A 9,585-nucleotide genomic window follows, 5' to 3' on the forward strand; every position below is an offset into this window, starting at 1 on the left:
CAAGACAGTTTTATCTAAAGGGTTGTAGCTAAACCACTTTTGTGCACGATGTTTTGCTAATTAACGATCTCTCGACGCCAAATGTGAAAAGGCGGAACTTTACACGTGCGCGAGATAAAGGCAGCTTTTAAAGGGATAGTTCACCCAAAAGTCACTCACCATTGAGTTGCGCTAAACCTGTGTGAATTCCGCCGAACAATGAAAGTCTATGGAAGTCAGTGGAGACCAAAACAGTCAGGTTACAAAAAAAATGTTTTCAAAATACATTCGGCAAGAACGAAGAAATTCATACAGGTTTGTAACTGCTTGAGGGTGAGTAAATGACATTTTTGTGTGAACTATCCCTTTAAAAGATATCAAAACTAACATTCATATCTAAAAATAAATGCTAAATGTTACTTATTCTGTATCCGTTTACATGATAAATAAAAATCAGGATAAAATGGCTTGTAAATACCTTCCTAGAAAGTCCAATAGCACGGATTTGAGCTAAAAAAAATATTACAATGAGGACACAGCGACGCTTAGTGGTAAATCATGGCCAAAGGGGAAAAAAACTTTATTACCGAAAATAACAGACAATTGAAAACATTTCAACACATTGTTTGACCATTTCAAATTGTTGTAAATCTCAATTAGTGTACAGTACATGTTCACACATTTCGACATTTATTTTCCAGAACAACTTTTGTAAAAGAAACATTTATACAAAGCTCAAAATTTTATGAAAAGCTGTCAAATATTATTGATCCGAGGGTGTGGTAGAGCAGCATTGCTGACCTGCATGCAAGCTGATTCAATTCTCTCATTAAACTAACACACTGGGACCGAACGAAGAAAGCAATATCATCCGATCAAGTGCCTTTTAAACGTTTGTGAACACAGTACAGAATGACTTTTACAAACATCTCTATTTAAAAGAGTCTCATTCGACATTAAACTGTCATTCAAAAATAATAAAGCGTCTAAATATATATACACGCGACTTCAAATTTCCTTTTTTTACTGAAGTGTTCACAAATTGCGCAAATAACATTCAAATATGTGCCAAAACATACAAAACAGCAAATAATAGCATGTAACAAAACAGCACAAGCATCAAAAGAAGATATTTAAAACGCTTAATTATGTATTTCTTAAACAATCACTAGTGTGTATATATATATATATATATAAATATATTTCTCTCTCTATCTATTCCGTATTAATTTTATCTTATATATCTAAACAATACATCTCAGAAAAGTTTTCAAAAAGAAGAATCTAATTACTATAAACATCTAATAATGCATTAATCAGTCTTAAGATTTTCACATTTTTTGTTTTTCACAAAATTGTCTTTACGTTAGCAGCGGGTTATTCAAAGGACTCTTCACTTATTTCAAGGATCGGTTTCAAACGTGGTAAATCACAAATATAAAGTGGGGTTGAGAGGTACCTTTAGTGCAACAAGCCATGTAAAAATAGGGAATAAAAAAAAAGCAAAGAAATAAGACAGCAGACAAAAGAAATCCTCTCCAAAGAGACAGGCCAGTGCATTTCTGTTACGATGACGAACCTTTCTGCGAGTTGGCTGAAATGTAAAAGTTTAAACAATTAGATTTTTACAATTAGGCCTAGCCTTAAAAACAAAGCTATACTCCGATACCGATGATTTTGCTCGAACCAACCTGTCAAATCTCTGAATTTTCTTTTTGCTTCAGCCCTTTCCTCTGAATCAAAGTACCACACGGTGATTGCATACCTGTGACACAAAGCAGACACTTTAGCCCCGAAATCACATTCACATTCACCTCTGCGACTTGAACGCCGCTTACTAACCTCGTAGCGTACGACGGTTGAACTTCGTGAGGGTTTCTACGATCCGACCAGAAAAGCAGGAGTCGATCGAACAAAGGCTCGATGTCAGCTACGTAAGATTTCCCTTCAGGAAAGATCCTTAGCAATCCGCCATGCTCCTAAAAACGTACGGTGACATTTGATTAATTAGAAATGCGTAATAAACGTTTTCGGAAACGGCGCGTGAAACGCACTGCTGAGAAGTTTACCTTTGCGTTCCAGTTTTTATTCAGGTAGTAAATACAGGTGACACAGCGGCCGTCCGCATTAGGGTTATCTACATGCTTCACGTATCCTGCTCCGTTTCCTGGATAGCAAGCCACCATCGCCTGAAAAAAAGAAGACACGCAAAACTGAAGAAACTCCCAGAAAACCTGTTTCCAGGTAAACATGCCAATGATTCTTTTATTTATTTATTTTTTAATTGTAAATAAAAAGTCTGGCTACAAATTATTAACGTTTAAAAGGCATTTCTTCCCTTTAACAAGCAATAAAAATTAAGTTTGTAAAGTTTACAAAAGTTACAAAAAAGTACATGTTGTGCTTTAAAATATTTTTTTTAAATGTAATTTTATTTGTAATGTAACATTTCGCTCACATTTGCACTTTTGCCTGCTTTACTATCGTAAAACTACTGTATTTCTAATCTGAACTATACGTTTTAGTGCCAAAACATTTTACAGAGAACATTTACATTTAGACGTTAGGAAAAAAGTCTATGTCTGAATATAAATCAATAGTAAACTAAACGATAAATCTTGTAAACATAACATAGAGATGATTTGGAAGTTGAAAGTCTAAGCCTAAAAAAAAAACTAAAAACATTTGATTCATCGATTTATGCAAATTATTTCAAAAACATACTTGTATTGTAAATTATCAATAGCTGATGCATTACTATATTTATAACATATATATATATATTAAAGGAATATTTCTTTGGCGTAAGCATGGATAGTGGATTTGTATTTTGGCCACAGTTTAAATGTAAAACACCTTAAAGATGGATTTGTTTCTTACAAACACGCAGCTTTTCAGAAGACAACAACTGATCTGAAATCTTGTGTGTTACTTTTTTGTTAATTATTCAGCTTTTTCCAGCTCGTTCTGGCGGCACCCATTCACCGCAGTGAATCCATCGAAGAGGAATTAATGTAATGCTTAATTTCTCCAGAATTAATTTCTCGGATAGCCTGAGGGTGAGCTAGTTTTAATTTTTGGGAAAAGCCTCAGCTCCATCTTGGAATGCATATTAATGCAAACTGTCTAATTTACTATACTACAAAAACACTACTATAAATGTTCAAAAAGCGTCTGATTTCTCCTCTCAGCAGAACCCGGTTAACCCCTTTTCCAAATCTCTTCACACACATATATATATATATATATATATATATATATATATACACACTCACACAATGTGGAAAACAGTAGCTGGTGCCCATGTTTACATTTCTGCAGACTAATCTTTATCATGATCCCGTTCCCACAATAAGAGAGCATACGCAAGTTTGCCGTCATAGTGCAATGCAAACATGTAGCCTCACAGAAAACAGGAGGAAGTGTGTGCGTGGCTAAAGAGAGCGAGCTTGGCCAGCAGCCAGCGCGCTGAGGGTTTAATGACAGTGCTACGTGTTGAGCGTGAGTCTACAGCACCACAGACTTCAGCTGCGGCGGCCAGCTAGCGCACACAATCCAGAGCTCTGATTCAGCACACTTAACCATTTACGCCCACATGCAGTCAATGAGAAACCATTTCAAAACACTCGAGTTATGAAATGCTAGTACGCTTACTAAAGAAGAATTGCACTAAAATAATTCATCTAAGTTAGTGATGCATTTAGATTAGTGTTTTACTATTATTATGATTGCCATCAAGGCTGTCGTTTTGTAATTAAGGATTATATTGTGATACCTGTAAGGTTTTGGAACAGATGACAGAAAATAAATTGTTTTAAGGCAGCAAAGAATATTCAACATATTAGCTTATCATCAACTCATCTGTTTTGGGAAAACTTAACTGCATTCTGCTGACTTATATAAAAAAATACATATAAAATAAAAATAAATGTTACATATATATATATATATATATATATATATATATATATATATATATATATATATATATATATATATATATATATACATACATATATCATATATATATATATATATATATATATATATATATATATATATATATATATATATATATATATATGATATATATATATATATATATATATATATATATATATATATAAATAATATAAATGTGTATTTTTATAAACTTAACTGCATTCTGCTGACTTATAGAAAAAATACATACAAAATTATATATATATATATATATATATATATATATATATATATATATATATATATATATAATTTTATTTTATGTGTATTTTTATAAACTTAACTGCATTCAGCTGACTTATAGAAAAATACATATATAAATTTTAATAAATTATATATATATATATATATATATATATATATATATATATATATATATATATATATATAATATCAATATAAAATATGTTTATTTGGCTAAATATATAAACATTTAATATTATGTGTAAATGATGAATGCAGTGCTTCTTTTCAGCATACTGCAAAAATGGGGAAGAATGAGACAAACAAAACTAGAAAACTGCCAGTTTCTTTAAAGTAAGTAAAACTCTTGTGCCTGCAGCTGACTCGGGTAAAAGTGGCTCTCGAACATCCTGCCGCTTCAATCAGGGCCTCCGGTAACCCGGAGTACAGCGGCGCAGTGAGAGCAGTCACGTACTGTTCATAACAGCAGAAACTGAAAGCCTATCTCTGCCATTCATCATCAGGCACAGCAAAGACAGTGTGTGCCAAAGCACTCTACTGTAACTGCTCTAAACAAAAAGCCAAACAAAGACCAAAACGAATGCTTAATGGAGTGAGAGCCTGTATTCACCCAGAGGAACAAACAACCTACTCTAAAAGAGATCATCAGAAACTTTTAGAGTAATGTTCATTATATAGACCTATAGTTGTATATACATTGTTTTTTGGTCAGTAAACATTTTTTTTAATTTTTGTGGAAAGAACTTTTGTTTTGCAAAGAGGCTTCAGATTGATTTAAAGTGATAGTAACAACATTTATAATGTTACAAAAGATTTCTATTTCAAGTAAATGCAATGCAAAACTTTTAAAAGAATCTTAAACGTTTTTATAAATGATAATAAATAAATTAGCACTGTTCATAATTATTCTTGAGCAGCAAATCATGATTACGTGACACTTGGCAGAATAATAAATCATATTTAAGTTTTTGTTTTGATTTGTTTTGGGGTTTTTTCCAAAAAAAAATAATAATAATTTTTTTTTACAAAATAATAAAAAATATTAATATTAATAAACGAAGTTAAAAAGTTAAATTGCATGTCTGATTTGACAAGAAAAGTATTCCCAATTATTATTTTGAAACTTTTAAAAAAGCACTGCGTGTAAAAACTACACGTAGCCCGTGTTTTTCAGTATTCATGTAACGCTGACGCAGTCTACATTTACGAAGAAATACCACAAATCAACAGAAACGACGATAGCAATCAAAACTTCACGACACTTCTTACTGAAAATACATGTATGATCATTTAAGAACCGTATCAAGCTGTTTGCGTTCATTCAAGCTACTTTAAACCAAATAAATAAAGTCACGACACACATTTAATTTTTTTAAAACGCAGCTTACCTTTGACCTCGCGCGAATGCTTTTGCCCAGATGTCCCACACACAGAGAAATGAGTTTGTCTATGAGTGTTAATAAGAAATTGACGGCCTCCGTGCCCCTCTCGGTCCCGTTAACCCACGTTATTTTATCTCCCCTGATGCTTCTCCTGCAAACTCCGTTGCTTCGTCTGGCCAGCTGCCCGTCGTTGAGAAGCCCGCAGTAATGCATGCGTTTGACCTGACCCAGAACCATGTGGCCGGCGATGTCCCCCAGAAAATGGTCCACGTAAAAGAAGCCCCGGTCCAGCAGAGCCGGGACCACCTGCTCCGAAGCCAAACTCTCCAGCTGCGAGTCCAGCGCGTGCTGAAGAAACGGCATTTTGTCCTCGGCTCCTTGCATTCAAAAGAAGTTTTACGACCCCGGTGCCTGACGCCAAGAGACGGATCGGGAATGTCGCGCGCGGCGGACTATAGGTGGGCTTTATAATCGCTCCGCGCGAGAGAGTCCACGAGCGCGACGGGATCGGAGCCCAGCGCACCTGCGGCGCATGTGGAACGTGCAGAATGTGTGTCGCGCTTCGGTGGGCGGACATTCACGCGAAAACCCCATTCAGCGCGTTCGAGCTCAGCGTCCGAGGGGCAGGACGACGCGCGTTTCCCGTGACTCGCGCCTCGCCTTCCTTTAGGGGGCGACCGGCGGCTCAGAAACGCGACTCTCCCGCTCGGTCGCGCGCTAACGGAGACGCTTTTTAGAGCGTTATTTTGGAAATCGTGATTTGGTGTGATTGGGAACGGCGCGAGTGAAATGGCTGTGGGATTATTAACAGTTATTTAATCATCGCGAGCGGTGTGAGTTAGTCGTTACGGACAACGCTGAGAAAAGGAACGGGGGTCACGTGATGTAAGCCGCCTACGTGCGGCTACAGAAGTGGCCTTAAAACCATTAACATGTGAATGGTGACGCTGACACACTTTATCCATTGAAATGGAAATACACGGAGAGGTGTAAAAAGCACGCATTCTTTAATGATAACCCAATGAGGGTGAAGTGACAGCCCCATTGCAACAACGAGGATGCGTGCATGCATGTTTGTTCTGTGACGATTCGCTTCGTGTTTTCTGTGGTCTTTCCGAAACAAACAAAAAAAGGAAATAAAACACATTTGCAATAGATGAATAATATTGTTCCCTTAATGCAGGTAGCCTGCATTCGAAATATTCTGAATTAAAAATAAAAGGAAACATATAAAAAAAACAGATATTGTTTGACTAATGTTCGTCGCCTTTTAAAGGTAAATAAATGATAAGTAATTAAAAATAAAATAAAACAAATAGATACAAATATTGTTTGGTTCTGTGACAAATTACTAGCAATGTTCGTCTATTGTAAGTCACTTTTTTAAACTGTAAATGTAAATGATTAGACATAGCCTGTACTTTAGTGAAAAACAAAACAAAATACAAAAACAGCCCATTGTTTAGTCTCAGTTAAGTCGTTTTAATATTGTCGTTTTTTATGTAAATTTAAATTAATAACATTTTAATTAAATATACATTTTCACTACAAAATTAAATGTATTTATTTTTATATTTCATAAAATATGATTACAGAAAACAAATTAGCTTTAAAAACTTTTAACTTTAAATTGAATACTAAAATAAATACACCGCTTTGAATCAAATCTAATTTATTTATGTGTTTTTCAAAGCAGTTTCGGTCCTCTCTATCGTACGTGACATCCTCCAGGTCGATAAGCCCCGCCCACACAATATCCCAGATTCCCGCATTCGTTCCATTCCAGTCATTTTTTATTTCTATTGAGTTCAACCCAACTCTGCAGATTTACAGTCCGTGATGCCCAGCAGGGTCAGACACGGACCACAGCACGAGACCGCTCTCATGTACGCTTTGCGCGCTAAAACAACTTCACATTAAAATATTAAAATACCGTAAACGAGATCGCCAACGCTTTTATCTCAATGGCCGCGTTTTTTTTTTTTTTTTTTAAGCTTCTGAGCTCGTTTTATAGTCATGCCCGACCGCCATTGAGGAGCAGAAGAGCCGCATGTACGCGCGCCAATCTGTCGAAAGTGCAGAAGCGTAAAAACGCAGCTCCAACGCGCTTTACAAGTCTTCTCCGGTCTCAACGGCGTACACGCGCATCCCTCGCGACCGGCTTGGAAACTTTGCGCTTGCGTTGCATTCGTGGCGAATGCATTTTGCGCGCATCGCGGGCCTTTTTGCAAAGCGCGACTCGTATTGGATGCTCGGGAAACTTCGGGAGCAGGCCGGACACTCACCTTGTGCCTTCCCCTGATTTTGAACTTGTCCAGCTTGCCGTCTGCGCACGTGATGAGCTTGTCCATTCGGGTCAGCAGATAGCCGATGTTTTGGCAGCCGCCCTCGGTGCCATCGACCCACGCGATCTTGTCCCCTCGGATGGCTTTGCTTTTGTTTAGTTTTTGGCTCGCCAGCTGTCCGTCCTGCATGCCGCCACTCTGGTGAATGCGCTTCACCTCCTGCGCGACGCGCTCTCCGATTCTGTCCCCGAGAAAATTGTCGACTATGCACAAGCCGTAGGACTTCATGCACGGGGCGATGTATTGCGAGACCAGTTTGTGTGTGCTCGGTCGTTTTTTGTGCTCTTTAGATCTTGCCCGGTTACTGCGGGGCTTCGTGAGCTCTCTGGGCAGCTCCATGCGTCCGCTGGCTGGATCTGGACGCACGCGTGGGTCATTCGTGATGGCCTGGTCTTCCGAGGTCTGGTTTCCCTGATGTCCTGCCATCGGGGCGAGTGCAGAACAAGTGCACCGCGAACTCGGTGTCAGATGAAAGGGGAGAGTCTGAGTACGTGAACACCATCACATGTGTCAAAGCCTAATTTAGAGCGGGCCTGGACAGAAAAGAGTTGCACTGGTGCAGAATAACTACTTCTCAGAGAAAAGCATGGATGTCGAGAACATCCGTAAGTCCTTGTGAGGCATTAGTCATTTCTTTGATGTGTGGGTATTTGCCACAGAGCCATTAAAATGCATTTAAATAATTATTGATATCATTGTTACTATTATTAGGTGGGTAGCACATGATCAATCGTTTTTTTACTTTGAAATAGTGAAATATTTCTTCTTTTGAGAGAGATCATAAAACGCATAGACACTAAATTTCCAGAAAAGATGAAGAAAGATAATTGCATCTGTATGTCCTGGAGGGTAAAAATAAATGTGAACGTCAATAACAATAAGAATCGTGTGCCGCTGAGCCATTAAAATGCTGTTACGGTAATTATTCAATTATATAATAATAATATTAATAAAGATTCCTTTATTAAGAAAATCTGCTTTCCATAGTTCATGATTATGTGACACATTTGAATCCAAAATATTTCTTCTTTAGTTGTTTTTCTTATATTAATTGTCATTATTATTATTATAACCTTTGTTAACCTAACAAACATTTCCAGATGTACAAAACAAGAATCAGATCGTCATTATTATAATATTATATAAATGCATTTCCAGAAAACTTGGAAAAATATTTATTTATTTTTTTTTGCAGAAGCTTTGCCATCTTCAAACACGCATACAGCTCAGTTCGAGTCAGTTATCTTCAAATCTCAGCTGTGTTTAATCATTTTTTGTACGTTAACCGAGTCTGTTTGCATTTCCCGTTTATAGTACCGTTAATCCTTTTTTTCTGGTTCACGCCGTGCTCCAGGGGTTAAACATGACGTGGCTCTGAAATGGCTGGAAACGCCACAGAACGCACGTTGATTTGCTAAAAATAGCACGGAAATAATTAAAGCCATATCACAGAGCCAGATGACGGCTATCTGTTGGCTTTGATTTCTTCAGAGAGAAAGGTCAAAGGGAACCGACATGTTGCACAATGGAATATGATATAATGCTGTGATGTAAATGACCCTTTCAGATGCCGTAACGTCCCATCAGTTCATTTAGTGTTTCTTCAATGAGTCAAACCGGGACTATATGTGCATGACATGCTTTTACGGCTTTGTATTTAAGACGCTGCATCT

The 9,585-nt window shown here is 37.0% G+C and overlaps 1 protein-coding gene across 2 annotated transcripts; it reads right to left on the reverse strand.

Annotated features, from left to right (window-relative positions):
- Positions 1–531: 531 nt before the first annotated feature.
- egln3 (egl-9 family hypoxia-inducible factor 3) lies at positions 532–8,382 on the reverse strand. 2 transcript variants are annotated; one of them, XM_043262616.1, is made up of 5 exons: positions 7,853–8,382; positions 2,049–2,168; positions 1,822–1,958; positions 1,671–1,744; positions 532–1,573 (listed from the first exon to the last, which is right to left on the reverse strand). In XM_043262616.1, the coding sequence occupies exons 1-5, from the start codon at positions 8,336–8,338 to the stop codon at positions 1,545–1,547; spliced, it is 846 nt and encodes a 281-aa protein (XP_043118551.1). In that variant the 5' UTR covers positions 8,339–8,382; the 3' UTR covers positions 532–1,544. The 2 variants fall into 2 exon arrangements, with proteins under 2 accessions (XP_043118551.1, XP_043118552.1); XM_043262617.1 differs by lacking the exon at positions 7,853–8,382 and adding an exon at positions 5,574–7,075.
- Between the last annotated feature and the right edge of the window lie 1,203 nt (positions 8,383–9,585).

The sequence above is a fragment of the Puntigrus tetrazona genome, chromosome 17 (genome assembly GCF_018831695.1).
Source record: "Puntigrus tetrazona isolate hp1 chromosome 17, ASM1883169v1, whole genome shotgun sequence".
Classification (NCBI taxonomy): Eukaryota; Metazoa; Chordata; class Actinopteri; order Cypriniformes; family Cyprinidae; genus Puntigrus; species Puntigrus tetrazona.